We start from the raw sequence: 15289 nt of genomic DNA, 5'->3' as shown, positions 1-15289 counted from the left end.
CATCATTTTGTAAACCCGAAGATTGTCAAATGTCTCCTTGAGGTCATCTATCAAGGTTTCCTTCTTCCTGGATTTTACCACAATGTCATCCACATAGGCATGAACATTACGCCCAATCTGCGTGTGAAGACAATTTTGCACACAACGCTGATAAGTTGCCTGGGCACTCTTGAGCCCAAAGGGCATAGAAACATAGCAGAAGGCTCCAAAGCGAGTGATGAAGGCTGTCTTCTCCTGGTCCTTAACTGCCATCCTGATCTGATGATAATCGGAATAAGCATCAAAGAAACTCAGACGCTCACAACCCGCCGTCGCATCAATAATCTGATCAATACGCGGGAGAGCAAAAGGATCGGCCGGACAAGCTTTATTCAAATCTGTGTAGTCCACACACATACGCCAAGTGCCGTTTTTCTTGAGAATAAGCATCGGATTAGCCAACCACTCTGGGTGAAACACTTCGACGATAAACCCAGCAGCCAACAGCCGGGCTACCTCTTCACCAATGGCCTTGCGTCTTTCCTCGTTAAAGCGGCGAAGAAATTGTTTGACCGGTTTAAACTTGGGATCAATATTGAGAGTGTGCTCAGCGAGTTCCCTCGGTACTCCTGGCATGTCAGAAGGCTTCCATGCAAAAATGTCCCGGTTCTCACGGATGAACTTGATGAGCGTGCTTTCCTATTTTAGATCCAGATTGGTGCTGATGCTAAATTGTTTGGATGAATCGCCAGTAATAAAGTCAACAAGTTTAGTCTCATTGGCCGGTTTGAACTTCAGGGTCGGGTCATGCTCGGTGTTGGGCTTCTTCAGAGGGGTCATGTCTGCCGGATCAACATTATCTTTACAAAACTTCAGCTCCTCTATAGCACAAACCGACTCAGCATAGGCCGCATCACCTTCCTCACAATCCAAAGCAATCTTTCGGCTTCCATGTACTGTGATAGTCCCCTTATGACCTGGCATTTTGAGCTATAAATAGATATAGCAGGGCCTCGCCATGAATTTGGCGTAAGCCGGCCGTCCAAATAGCGCGTGATACGGGCTCTGGATTTTCACCACTTCAAAGGTTAATGTCTCAGACCTGGAATCATGCTCATCTCCAAACACAACTTCCAAAGCGATCTTGCCAACAGGATATGCCGATTTACCTAGTACCACACCATGAAAAACAGTGTTTGATGGTTTAAGACTCTTTTCTGTCAACCCCATGCGAGAAAAGTCTCATAGTACAGGATATTGATGCTACTCCCTCCATCCATCTGTACCTTGGTGAACTTATAACCTCCCACCTAAGGCGCCACCACCAAAGCGAGGTGACCCAGATTGTCAACCCGGGGCGGATGATCCTCTCTGCTCCACACGATGGGTTGCTCGGACCACCGCAAGTAACGTGGCACCGCCGGTTCAATAACATTAACTGCTCTCTTGTGAAGTTTCTGATCACGCTTGCACAAACTAGTAGTGAACACATGATACTGCCCACCATTCAACTGCTTGGGGTGACTTTGATAACCTGACTGCTGCTGATTCCCTTGATTATTCTGTTGGCTGTTACCGCCTTGGTTGTTCTGGTTGCCTTGATTATTCTGAAATCCAGAGCTTGAACCGCCGCCACCATGAAAACCTGGACCTGACCCGCCTGATGGGCCCTGATCATACCGGAATAGATTAGAATTTTTGAACTCTTTCATAATGTGACAATCTTTCCAAAGATGTGTTGATGGCGTCTCCTTGGTCCCGTGCTTCGGGCAGGGCTGGTTTAACAAGCGCTCCAGATTCATCCCTCCACCGCGCTGAGGCGGTTTACCCTTACGACGCTGCATATTTGTGTTAGCCACAAAATCTGAACTATCTGCTTTGCGCTTACCATTGCCCCCATGGCCTCCTTGGTTGTGATGTTGTCCTTTTGCACCGCCGTTCTTCTTTCCCTTCTCCGATTTCTCTTCATCAGAATCGGGATCCTTGGTATTATCAGAATCGGCATATTTGACTAAGGCTGCCATAAGTGTTCCCATGTCATTGCAGTGGCGCTTGAGCCGTCCCAACTTCATCTTCAGTGACTTAAACCAGCAATTACGCTCCAGCGTTATGATCGCTTGGCCAGCATTAATCCGGTCCGACAAATGCAAAACTTCTGAAACCCGGCGTACCCAATGAGTCGTTGACTCGTTCTCCCCTTGAACATAGGTATCCAATGGACATAGGCTGTTTGCATGTGTCTTTGAAATTGGCTATAAACCGGGCCTTCAACTGATCCCATGACTCGACAGAGTTGGCTGGCAGATTTTTCAACCAAGTACGGGTTGTTCCTTCCAACATCATCGTGAAATACTTTGCACAAGCTGCTTCATCCACATCCAGCATCTCCATTGCCATCTCATAACTCTCGACCCACGCCTCAGGTGGCTGATCAGCAGTGTAATTCGGCACCTTACGTGGACCCTCAAAATCTTTAGGTAGTCGCACATTACATAGAGCCGGAATGAGACAAGGCACTCCCTAGGAACTGAAGGCTAACCCGGTACCACGGTCTACTGACGCCGCAGGCTGAATCGGGGCGGGTTGATAACGACCCGCATACTGTGCTGCCAAAGCGGCCTCCCTTCATGCTCTGCCATTATCCACCACGTCTTGAGCATTTACCTCACCATGCGCCGGATTGGGCCCCTGAGGGACATTGCGGCGCCACGCACTGCTAGAAACTTCCAGTTCATCCATGTGCCTACTATAACTTTTGCTCGGACGGGGAGTCGAATGAATTCTATCCTGGATATAGGAATAGGCCTGCTGCTGCACCACGGCGGTTTGAAGAAGATCTCTGGCCCGCCGCGTCTCAATTGCTGCCAGTGAATCACCCTCCATCGGAATAGCTGCCAGGCAAGATGCTGCAGCAATCATGTTATCCAAAGGGCTCGAAAAGTGACCTGGTGGCGTTGACACATATTGCAGCGGGTTATCTGTTCGTCGAGGTGGTTCCATCGTCCGTGGTTGATCCGGCGCTGCCCTCGGCGCGTTGGTCCGGTTTGTGGCTACCGGATTACTCGGCCCAGCCCCCGGCGTATTGAAGAGATTTACTCCCTCGAAGGCTGGTGGCATACGTGATCAATACTTTCTCCACATTACATCATTTGATGCATTCTGATCCAACATGAGCCGGTAATTCTGCGCCTGTATCTGTTGTGACTGGGCATCCAAAGCGGCCCGTTCTTTAGCCAACCTAGCGTCCTTAGTTGCTAGGTCCTCCTTAGCCTGTGTTATCTGGTCCTTCAGCTTCGCAATATTCGCATTATACTCATCCTGCGTCTCCGGGGTAACTGTCGTGGTTAACAAAGTTGCCCAGGCATCCATCAAACCGGAGAGGACTTGAGCCGGTCGGCGCGCCGGGCCTCTTGCCACAGCCGCTGATCCGATATTCATTGCCGCTGTGGATGAAGATTGCAGAGTGGGCTGTGTTCCGGCCATGAAAACAGCAACCCGACTTGGTGGTTCAAGGAGGTCCAGAATACTATTGCCATTGGAATATCCTTCGAACACACCATCATCAATTCGGTACAGGGACTCGGTTTCACCAGTGGATGACTCGCCATCGGAATAAACAATCGTCTCGCCTTCAGACACCGGTTCAGACCCGATCGCATGGACACATCCTACGAACACACGCTTCATGGCGGGCTTAACCCGGGTAGGACTCGCATGCTGAGCCGTCTCGATGAGGTCGGTGTAGGTGTCCGGCTCAGGGCCCGGTTCGCCGATCTTGCCGATGAAGACATGAATTCTGCCAAAGGGGACCCGGTACCCGTACTCGATTGAGCCGGCCTCGGGGCCCCATCCTTCGTCGTCGATGTAGAGTTTGCCGCGACGACTCTTGGTCATCCGGTCGACCACGTACCCCTTGAGTCCTTCAAAGCTGCCCTTCAAGAACTCGAAACCATTGTGCGATAGCCCCACGGTGGGCGCCAACTGTCGTGAAATTAACACGTCAGATGTCCTCATGAAAGGACTTATTCGTGGAGCCATCGCGACGGGTTAGCTTGAAGGGGTTAAACCGGACAAGGGACACGGGAGTTTTATACTAGTTCGGCCCCTTCGATGAAGGTAAAAGCCTACGTCTAGTTGTGATGGAATTGATTGGGTTTCGATGACCAGGGAGCAAATACGCTTTGCCTGATTCTCGAGTTGTTGTCTGTTGTCCCTGAACCGCCGCCGGGTCGTCCCTTTATATACACAGGTTGACGCCCGGCCGGTCTACAGAGTCCCGAGGCCGACTCATACAAGTGTCCGGCTCAGTCTCTCCTTTCCTAACTTACAATACAAGTTACATAACCATGGCGGTTTACCACTATGGGCCCTAATCCACCTTTGGGCTCCGGGCCTCTAAGCTTCATTAGGAAAGCGCCATCTTCTGGGTCTTGGTGGGCTTCAATGTAGTTGAAGGTGAACCGGCCCCTCCTGGGCGGTTTACACCCAGTAGTTATATCCCCAACACGGGGTATGAGCTCACCGGCGAGGTGACGACGGGGCGACGGGACGGGACGACGATGGAGCGGGGCGGCAACGATGGGGCGGGGCGCGGCGACGGGCCGGGGTGGGGTGCGGCGACGGGGCAGGGCGCGGCGACGAGGACGACGGGGACGGGGACGGCCGGGGCGGCGACGGGGGCGGTGACGGCCGGGGCGGCGACGCGTCGGGTGCGGCGACGGAGTCGATCGGGGCAGGCAACATGTCATCGACGGAGATGAAGAAATAGAGGGAAACTGAATTTTTTTCAAGTGTTGTATATATAGGATGGACCTTTAGTACTAGTTGGAGCCACCAACCGGTACTAAAGGTCTATTTTGGCCAGGCCAAGCGGTGGGAAGCGCCCCCCCTTTAGTACTGGGTGATGGCACCAACCGGTACTAAAGACCACCTCTTTAGTACCGGTTGCAGCCACCACCCGGTACTAAAGGGGTGCGCTGGCACATGTGCGGTGCGGCAAGTTTAGTCCCACCTCGCTAGCCGAGGGGCGTCCGCACTGGTTTATAAGCCCTAGTGCGGTAGCTCTCTCGAGCTCCTCTCCAAAGCAGGCCTACTGGGCCTACCTATTCTCTGCTGCCCTGTGGGCCTACTGGGCCTTTGCCGGCTTGCATCCTGGCCCAACAACACGTTGGGTTTCTAGTCGTATCCAGGCCGCTCTGGCCCAGTAGGCGGGCTTTTTTATTTTCTTTGTTTTTGCTTTTTTAGTTGTTTTTTGCTGTATTTAGAGTTTCTTTGTGAATATTTTTGCTTTAGGTACAAAAAATTACAAACTTTCTGTTAGTGCCGGTAGTTTTCAAATTTGAATAGTTTAAATTTTAAATTATTTGAAATTTGTGTGAATCACTAGTTTGTGAATAACTTAACTTTAAAAATAGATTTTTCAGTGATTCTTTTTATGTTAATATTAGTGTGTTTTATCATTATATTCAATTTGGTAATGCTTAGGTTATTTAAAAAATGAAATGTATGTGTAATAGATGAGTTTTCGTCCGAAACCCTGATACTTCGAAAGAGATTGTCCATTTTGTACACGAAGTGCATCCAGCTTTTGCCGTAACCCTCTCTATTTTTATGCACATGCTATGTGGGTGAAATTATGATACCATGCCAACTTTCAATCTTTTCTGAGTTCATTTGAAATGCTTTTCAATTTCAGGGTCATTTAGCTGAAAAAATCAGTAAATGCATGAAAGAATTTGTTTGCACATAAAATTTCTTCACGTTTCAAATGCCAAAACACATAACTACCCTAACTATTACAGAGATTCCCTCCTAGGTGAAGTCGATCACATCCCATCCCAGATGATAGTGAAGTCGATCACATCCCAGATCTTTGGGTGTAAAACTTTTTCTTCGCGTGTGTCCCTTTGCGCCGTAGCTATGGAAAATCTTCATCATTTAACTGGATGCTCGGTCAATATTCACTGCGAATGGAGCAATTTCATCAAACTTTTCATAATTTTCTAACATGTCTGTCTTGTCATCCACTCCCACGATGTTTCTTTTTCCTGAAAGAACTATGTGGCGCTTTGGCTCGTCGTATGATCCATTCGCTTCCTTATCTTTTCTTTTTCTCGGCCTGTTAAACATGCCTTTCACATAAAAAACATGTGCCACATCATTGGCTAGGATGAATGGTTCATCTGCATAAGCAAGATTGTTGAGATCCACTGTTGTCATTCCATACTGTGGGTCTTTCGTTACCCCGCCTAGTGTCATATTGACCCATTTGCACCGAAACAAAGGGACCTTCAAACCACCTCCATAGTTAAGTTCCCATATGTCCTCTATATGTTTCTTTTTCCGTGTTGGTTGTTGCATCAAAGCTCACCACTGTTTTGGTTAGTGCTCTTCTTATCTTGGGCGATCGTGTAAAATGTATTCCCATTTATCTGGTATCCTTTGAAAGTCATCATACTCAAAGATGGTAACTGGGACAGCGAGTACAGGTCATCTTCAATATCACCATCATGCATGGCACGTTTCTGCAACCAACCGACGAAAGTCCTCGTTTGTCCACGTGTAATCCAGTCGTCAGACTTCTCCGGTTGTTTCGAGTGTAGAAAATTCTTGTGTTCCTCCATATACGGAGCCACCAAGGCGGAATTCTGTAGAACTGTGTAGTATCCTTTAGTGAGAGAATGCCCGTCCATACATATTATTTGATCCCCTCCTAGCATGCCTTTTCCATCCAGTCTGCCTTTATGCCGCGATTCAAGAACACCAATCGGCTTAAGGTCAGGAATAAAGTCAATACAAAACTCAATGACCTCATTTTCATGGCCCTTCGAGATGCTTCCTTCTGGCCTAGCACGGTTATGAACATATTTCTTCAAGACTCCCATGAATCTCTCAAAGAGGAACATATTGTGTAGAAATACAAGACCCAAAACGTTAATCTCTTCATAAAACGTTAATCTCTTCGCAACCTATCAAGGAGAGAGATATCTTTGGAAGAAGTACTTGTCAATTAGTGATTCCGGCCGTAGGTCTGTGTCGAGAGCAATGATGGATGGAAGGACTTATCTCCTGGGCCTGTCATCTGCCCAGCGTGGCCCAAAAAGGCACGGCCCAACCCGCGCTAGGGTTAAGGCGAAGCTGCAGGGCGCTTTCCCCTCCCCCCAAATCACAGCCGCCACTCTCACACTCTCCTTCCGTCCACTCCTCTCCGCCAGCGGCCGCCGCCGTTCTTGCCTCCTTGCTCGCGCCGTCGCGCGCTGCCGGGCTCAACCCCTGTGGGGATCTGCGCCGCCGGAGGAGGAGCTGGGGACGCCGCCGTTGAGGAGGGCACTATCGGGCGGTCGGGGGAGCAATGGAAGGTGCGTGCCTGTGCTTACTCAAATCCGCTTGCCAGTGCCTGGCAAGGGAGGCGACATCAAGTGCCGCCAAAGAGATGGCCTTGCAGGCTGGCGTTCAAGAGGACGCCATGATCCTGGCGGAAGAGCTCGGGGAGATGCACAAGTTCCTTGCAGATGTGGACAAGTATGAGGAGGCTCGTGGAGAGATGGATCCGAGCGGTGATGCTGAGGAGGCACCGGCACGGCGGTGGGTGGACAAAATCCGGGACATGGCATGCGACATCCAAGACTGCCTCCTGCAGCTCGCCCCTCACCGGGAGAGGCCGTCCTTGTGGAGGTTCCGGTGGACCTCTCTGGCTCCACGGCACTCTATCGCCGCCGAGCTCAAGGACTTGGTGTCCCAAGTTAATCGCGTGAGTGAGAGGAGGGAGCGCTATCAAGTCGCCCGCTTCATGGCGGCATTGAGGAAGCCACCGGTCAGTCTGGTAGAGGAGGCGCGGCTGGCAACGGATATTGACCACAAGTTTGATCTTGGCCAGCTGCTTGCGTGGCCCGATGAATCACTATTGGTAATCTCTGTATGGACAATGGCAGGCATCGGAAATGGAGACACCACTTCTCTCATCGGCCTAGTCTATGACGATGCCAAGATGTTCCAGTGCCGTGCATGGGTCACGGCTACCCACCCCATCAGCCTCACCGAGTTCCTGCGGGGCTTGGCGAGGCAGCTCCTGGCAAATGAAAACAATTGCATGCCGCCGGTGTCGCAGAGCACACTCGGTTTCCTCGGGGATACTGAGAGGATGGGGACCGAGGAGCTGATGATGGTGGTAGCAAACCACCTTGACGAGAAGCGGTACCTGGTCATCATTGAAGATGTATGCGCGAGGCCCACGTGGGACTGGATCAAAATCCTCTTCCCGGATCATATGAATGGCAGCCGGATCATAGTATCATCTCAGAGAGCTGATGTGGCGAGGCATTGCGCTGGGCGGCTGAGCAGATCCTTCACCCTTGAAGGAGTTTCAGATAATGACGCACAGCTTTACGTCTCTTCCAACCAGGTATCTGCTATTGGCCTTTTTCTCAACTCCCAAAATTCAGTGTTATTTCTGGCAGATTTGCTCACTTCAAGCTACACTCCACTGCATGCTGGTTAGCTAGCTGTTGGATATGTTTTATTGTATTATTATTATTATGGCAGTAGAAGAAAGGACAGACAAGATTTCACAAAGTTAACAAACATTCAGTATACCCAAGATGTTACCAGCCCGTTCAATCTGCAGCAATATTTTATCATGTGCTTTGTACATTTCTATTTTTGTTCTTGTTTATGTATCCGAACAACTCTTCTAAAAAATCACTAGCTTGTTAAATTTGTTTATGCCGATAGAAAAAATGATGGCTGAGAGCCAAAAGTTGCATGTTTCTCATTTTCAACCTTAAAATAACAAAAAATCGTGAAACTGGTAGTTCATGAAGAAACGGGCAAACCATATTTCAAATTCGAATATAACATTTCCTAACAAAAATAAAATCAGTATTATTTATTTGGATTTCATGTCATGGAGTTGACAATGTACCACCCAATTGACAAAGGCTATGTTACCACCTCTAAATATTTCATTGATCAACCCATCAATTGTTTCTTTTCAGTACGTTTTGGGAAATAAGAATTTTAAAATAAAATAACATTATGTATGGTACATGTAAGATTACTCATATATATCAAATGGTGTAAATTTTAATACTTACGATTGGTTTTTATTGGCATTTGATACACCTCAAGGCTCTTGTGCACCTTGATGGAACCAAATGATCAATCGGCAAACTTAGTGTCAACCTAATGAGAATTATACATATATAGATAAGGTTAAGAAGGTTGAAGCTATGTTTCCAAATAAAGACCTATTTCCATAATGAGCTTCCATTACGCTTAAAGAAAATAAAATATGCAAGAACATCCAATGAGTTCTCTCAAGGTTATTTTGCATTAAACATTTCTTATAAATTTAAATATCCATCAAGAGAAATTGAATAAAAAAAAGGTGAAAGTTAGGAACTAATACCAACAAAATGGTAATAGTGTATAAAAGATCTAGCCGTGCAAATACTCGGGCCACCCAGTTTTATGTAAATCTAAAATTCACTTAAAGATTCTTCAAGAAAATCAACAAGCTTATTTATGCTTGCATCCTCATACAGAATGGAAAATTTTGATTTAGCTTATCTTTCATCACGTTTCGCAAACTGCTTTATGTTGTCCTTTCTGGAGAAATCTACTTAACAATTTGTTGCAAAATATGTCTTGTTTTCAGGCTGCCACCACTAATGAAGCAAATGTTGTTATAAAAATAGAGCCATACTCAGAGTTGGTTGGCAGGAAGGCGGAAGTTGCTGATTTAACTAGAAGGATATTAGAGGATGGTCCTGACTGCTACCCAATCTCCGTGTACGGGGCTAGTGGTATCGGAAAGAGTGTCCTTGTCAAGAAAGTTATTTACGATAGCCTAGAGATGTCTACGAGGTTTGAAATGCTAGCATGGATCACCATGATGCGTCCTTTCAGTCAGGAGGAGTTCTTACGAAGCATAATTTCACAATTCCTTGCATGCTCCCCAGGAGGGAGGCAAGACTCTGTAAGTCGCACCAGTAACATGTCTGGTGACAAATTGGTGACTAAGATTCTTCAGCTCATGGAAGGAGGGAGATCTCTAGTAGTCCTCGATGGGCTGTCAGCAGACGAAGAATGGGATCAGGTGAAGTCGTGCTTATGGGATGATGGTAATGCTAAACATAGCTGCACTATAGTCGTTACCACGACAAATGCTGCAGTTGCTCATTATTGTTCAGGGAATAAAGACACTCTATGCAAGTTGGATCCTCTTGACAGCGCCGCAGTCCGTCAATTGTTCTATCACAAGGTATGTATGTTCTCCGAAACTTTGGATGATGTCTCTGTTTTTGAGTCGCTCGAGTAGTCGCAACTAGTCTATGAGTCGCACTGGCAGGGTTGACTCAGCCTGGCGACTCGACTCATGGGATGAGTCGAGCGACTCGAGCGACTAGTCACGACTAGTCGTGTTTTCTGGGTCGAACGACTAAATTTTTTTGGGCCTGCCTGTCATATGTTTTTTTTACTGTATCGAACTATCCCCCGTGGAAACCTAGATCGAACCTGTTCCCCCCCGCCAACCCAACCCTCTCCTTGGCAGCCGCCGCCGCCCCTGGTTGCTGGCTTGCTGCTCCTCCCCTGGTTGCTGCTGTTGCTGGTCTGCTCCTCCCCTCCTCCCCTGGTTGCTGCTGCTGGTCTGCTCGTCCCCTCATCCCTGGTTGTTGTTGCTGCTGGTCTGCTCTTCCTCTCCTACCCTGGTTGTTGTTGTTGTTGTTGGTGGTGGTGGTGGTGGTCTGCTCCTCCCCTGGTTGTGCATGAACAAGGGTGGTTGTGCATGATGAAGAGTTGAGGGCTGAATTGGAACCACTCAAGAATAAGGCTGGTTTTATTGTACCTACTTTCTACTGCTTAACTCACGTCGACTCGTCGCATGTCGACTCATCGACCATGAGTCTAGACTAGTCTAGAGTTGCCCCCCCCCCCGAGCGACTCGTCAACTCATCGACTCGAAAACCTTGGATGATGTATATCATTCTGTACTATCATGCTAGAAATAAGCACTATGAAGAATATATGAACGAATGATTGAAACCCTGGAGGCATACCAAATGAGACGATACATTCATAAGTCACGTGTTCTCTCTTTTCCACTCATAATTATTGTGACCATTTTTTTTGTGAATTTTATTGCCCAAAAATGATTTCTTTGTCCAGAAATAAATTTTATGATTTGAAAGCCAAAATGAGTTGTCATGGCCAGAAATGGTTTTATAGCCAAAAATGTTTCTCTGTGAATTTCAATATTTCATACACTTCATGCTTAGGAATTGAAGCACGGCTTCAATTGAATGATTATACTTATGCAGACAACTATCATTTTGAAGGCAGTATATGTCAGTAGGTGCATGACTAAGGATAAACTAGGCAAACAAAACAAATTTAAATACAGAGAAGGTGCATCTGGTTAACGATTTGGCAGGCGTTGTAAGTCTTTTTTTATTAAAACCCTGCATCTGGTGCATCTGGTTAACGATTTGGCAGGCGTTGTAAGTCTTTTTTTATTAAAACCCTGCAAAACACACATGTTAATTTGGTTGCTTGTGTACATACTTGCATGCTGAAACCCAGGTGTATTTTCTCATCCACAAAGTAAATACAAAAATTCTCACAATCTGGAGTGTAGCCATGGCTGAGCTACGCTCTGAGCCATAGAGCTATAGTATGAATGATGCGAAATAGTAGCTTATTGTCATGGCCACACTATTGGACTGATTATCCAAATTAAATTACTAAATGATGTTGTCAGAATGCAGGGCAAACTCAGCATTTTATTACTAGCCTGGTAGTTCTTTGAGTCTTTGTGCATAGTAAGAACGAAACCTATATATTTGTTTTCTGTACTCGGCGCAATATCATCAAAACTAATATTTTTTGTGGCTGTGCTCCAACAGGTATTTAAGCGTGATGGGCTAATTGAGTTGCATAAACCAATGGTTGATCTTGCTGATCACATCATAAAAAAATGTGATGGGGACCTTTGTGCAATCACTATCATAAGTGGACTTCTAGGCACCAAAACTCGGACATCAGAAGCATGGAACAGCGTGCTAGAACGTTATGACTCAGAGTTAAGAAATAAACCTGACCGGGTTGCTACAGCAGCAGCAAAATTGAGCTATGTTGATTTACCATCCCATATGAAATATTTGCTACAATATATTAGCATTTTTCTGAGAGGCTACAGCATAACGCGCAGAAGATTGGCAAGTGCGTGGATGGCAGAAATCTACAGCAAGAATATAAGAGAAGATAATGCTGAGGAACTTGAGAAGATCTTTGATGGCCTGGTTATGAGGGGTATTCTTCATCCATTGAAACGAGCAGAAACAACTGGCGGAAGAGTAAATGTCTGCCAGGTTGATGATTTGTTTCAACAACTCGGTGGCTCGGAAGTGAAATCGGGTGTGTCTATCCACATCCTTGATGAGCACACTGTGAATAGAAACTCTACAATCTCCCAACCCAGACACCTAGTGGTTAAAAGCGGGTGGATAAGACATGATGATGAGTTCAAGAAAATAGACCACTCTTGTGCCCGGTCACTAACAGTTTTTGGGGAGTGGAGTTCCTTTTTTATTTCACCAAGCATGAAGTTGCTAAGGGTGCTTGATTTGGAAGATACTGCAGGTCTGGTGGAGCATCATGACCTTGAGCAAATTGGGGATTTTCGGCACCTTAAGTATCTGAGTCTCAGGAACACCGGCATTTCCCATCTACCTAACTCTTTGGGGAAGTTGCAAGGCCTTGAGGTATTAGATATCCGGGGCACTTACATCGCCAAGCTGCCATCTACAATCATTCATCTCACTGGGCTGTGCCATCTCCGTGGTGGTACAATGGCGACATCAATGGAAGGCAATTCTCAGCTTGATTTTAGCTGTGAAGTGACCAGTTGTTGTCCCCAGCCTCTCCAGTGTGCTGCTTCATCTGCTTTCCGCATGTGTTTGCTACATCCGTTTCAGAGGGACAAACCACATGGTGTGCGTGTCCCGAAGATGATTGGGAAACTGAAGTTTATTACTACACTGGGGACCATTGATGTTACAGGCAACAGTCGAAGTGCTATGAAGGAGCTACAGAAGCTAACACAGTTACAGAGGTTAGGTTTGATTGGGGTTACTAAACACAACAGCAAGCATCTCTGCTCCACTCTTGAGCGACTCCAGGATCTGCGGTCATTGATGGTTCACTCTGGAGATTCACTCGGAAGATTAGATACTGTTTCCCCACCTCCACACCATCTTGAAACATTGAAACTATATGGCAGTCTTGGCACGCTCCCAAGGTGGATCAAGACCCTTCATAATCTCCAAAAGCTATGCCTTCGCACAACACTCCTGGACAGTGATGCTGTACAGATCATCTCGAAGCTACCCAAGTTGATCATGCTACGCCTCTTGGCTAAATCAATTATGGTGGAGGAAATGGAATTTCAAAGTGATGCATTTCTAAAGCTTGAGCTGCTCCAACTTGACCGGTTAGAAAATCTCATGTCGGTATCATTTCCAGGAGGAGCACTGCCAAACCTGGAGATACTGCTTGTCAATAACTGCAACCTTTTAAGCGGGCATGTCCTGCGTCAGTTTCACAAGCTCCCCAAAATTAAAAAGGTGTTGCTGGATGGCTCTACCGATCTGGATCGAAATGAACGAGCTGCTGCGTTTAAGAAACATGAGGAGGCGAAGGCAGAGGTAATACAGAAAATCAGAGCTCAAGCACATATAATTCGAGCTGCATTCGCGTTCAAGGAGGCAGCAGCAGCAGCACGCAATTGACAGCCAAAAAGCCAAACACCAGTTTGCAAGATGATGAACGAACTAAAGGATCCACGTGCTAACCACAATCTATGTGATCACTATAACAAAAATGGAAAGGTTGTCCCCTTCCCTGCTCTGCTCCGTCTAGATCCATCAGCTGGACCGCCTCTTGATCCAGCAGCAGATCCATCTCCATCAATCCATGGAGCAGGTGCGAGCTAGAGCTGCCCACTGTAGACCTCGAGGGGGAGGAGTCCAGCCTGACGGAGCACCTGGTGGTGGCGTGCCGTCATGACCCAGGCGTGTTCTGGCTGGTCAACCACGGCGTCCCCCCGCGACCTCACAGCCCGCCTGTTTGGGCTTGCGCACGGGCTCCTTGAGCTGGATACGGCCAAGAAGTCTCGGCTTCCTGGCTACTTCTGTGGCACGCCGGCGCTTCCTGTCAAGGAGCTCAGCTGACGGCGACCGTTGTCATTCTTCTCTTGACGCTGCTGATGGTGAAGCAGACGGTGCCTTGGCGGAGTTCATGGAGGCGGTGAGGGGGCGCTGGTGGTGAACGTGGGGGACATGCTGCAGGCGATGAGCGGTGACGCGGTCCGGGGCCCGGAGCACCGGGTGGTGGCGCCGGCTGGGACGGAGGTGGACATGATGTCACTCTGCTACTTGGCGTTCCCGCACGAGGACGCCATCATTGTCGGTCAGGAGATGTACAGAGGGTTCAGCTACGATGAGTTTCGGGAGCAGGTGCAGGCGGACGTGAAGGCCACCGGCGCCAAGGTCAGCCTTGGCCGCTTTCGCATCCCCGTCAGTGGATCATAGTCATAATCATTGGACTTGGACGGAGCAAGAGCAATGAAAGCCTGATCCACCGATGTGGAGTTGTGGACGGAGCAGAGCAGAGTAGAATACAGCACGGCTGCTATTCGTATATGTTGTACCCGGCCGTCTTATGCTTAGTGGGCTGGCTCTCGTGCGTCCGTGCTCCATATATGTATGGATCAAATCCGCACCACCCATGTATGGATCATCGATCAAATCACATCGTAACAGCACGACATTGACTGAGCGCCAGCGATGGCCGGCGGCAACATCGTGATCCCCAGCGAGCGCCACCTTGGTGGCCTCCGGCACCGCCTCTTTGCTCTATAAATACCCCAATATTCCAAAAACTCTAGGAGAGTCGACGAAAATCAATTTTAGCCGCCGCAAATCCAGAACCACCAGATCCAATATAGACACCATCACAGAGGGATTCATCATGTCCATTGATACCTCTCCGAATATGTGTGAGTAGTTCATTGTAGACTTATGGGTCCGTAGTTAGTAAATAGATGCTTCCTCTCTCGTTTGATTCTCAATATAATGGTCTCTTGGAGAACCATATGATGTAACTCTTTTTGCGATGTGTTTGTTGAGATCCGATGAATTTTGAGTTTATGGTCAGATCTATGTTTTTATTCATGAAAGTTATTTGAGTCTGCTTTGATCTCTTATATGTATGATTGCTTATAGCCTCGTATTTCTTTCCCATGTTTGCTGGA

At 47.6% G+C, this 15289-nt stretch overlaps 2 protein-coding genes across 2 annotated transcripts; both read left to right on the top strand.

Annotated features, from left to right (window-relative positions):
- Nucleotides 1-7129: 7129 nt before the first annotated feature.
- Nucleotides 7130-14800, top strand: LOC123072913 (disease resistance protein RPM1). The gene is made up of 3 exons (XM_044496585.1): nucleotides 7130-8380; nucleotides 9635-10240; nucleotides 11883-14800. Exons 1-3 carry the CDS (start codon nucleotides 7331-7333, stop codon nucleotides 13764-13766), a joined length of 3540 nt encoding a protein of 1179 aa, XP_044352520.1. The 5' UTR covers nucleotides 7130-7330; the 3' UTR covers nucleotides 13767-14800.
- On the top strand, nucleotides 14316-14800 carry LOC123072914 (gibberellin 2-beta-dioxygenase 7). The gene has a single exon (XM_044496586.1). The coding sequence runs from the start codon at nucleotides 14316-14318 to the stop codon at nucleotides 14565-14567; it is 252 nt and encodes an 83-aa protein (XP_044352521.1). The 3' UTR covers nucleotides 14568-14800.
- Nucleotides 14801-15289: the final 489 nt, after the last annotated feature.

The sequence above is a fragment of the Triticum aestivum genome, chromosome 3B (genome assembly GCF_018294505.1).
Source record: "Triticum aestivum cultivar Chinese Spring chromosome 3B, IWGSC CS RefSeq v2.1, whole genome shotgun sequence".
Classification (NCBI taxonomy): domain Eukaryota; kingdom Viridiplantae; phylum Streptophyta; class Magnoliopsida; order Poales; family Poaceae; genus Triticum; species Triticum aestivum.
This window is presented reverse-complemented; position numbering and strand designations above follow the sequence as displayed.

Coding starts and splice junctions, on each gene's coding strand:
- LOC123072913 (XM_044496585.1), top strand. CDS start 7,331: ATGGAAGGTGCGTGCCTGTGCTTACTCAAATCCGCTTGCCAGTGCCTG. Junction 8,381..9,634: donor TTTACGTCTCTTCCAACCAG/GTATCTGCTATT, acceptor TCTTGTTTTCAG/GCTGCCACCACTAATGAAGC. Junction 10,241..11,882: donor GTCAATTGTTCTATCACAAG/GTATGTATGTTC, acceptor GTGCTCCAACAG/GTATTTAAGCGTGATGGGCT.
- LOC123072914 (XM_044496586.1), top strand. CDS start 14,316: ATGCTGCAGGCGATGAGCGGTGACGCGGTCCGGGGCCCGGAGCACCGG.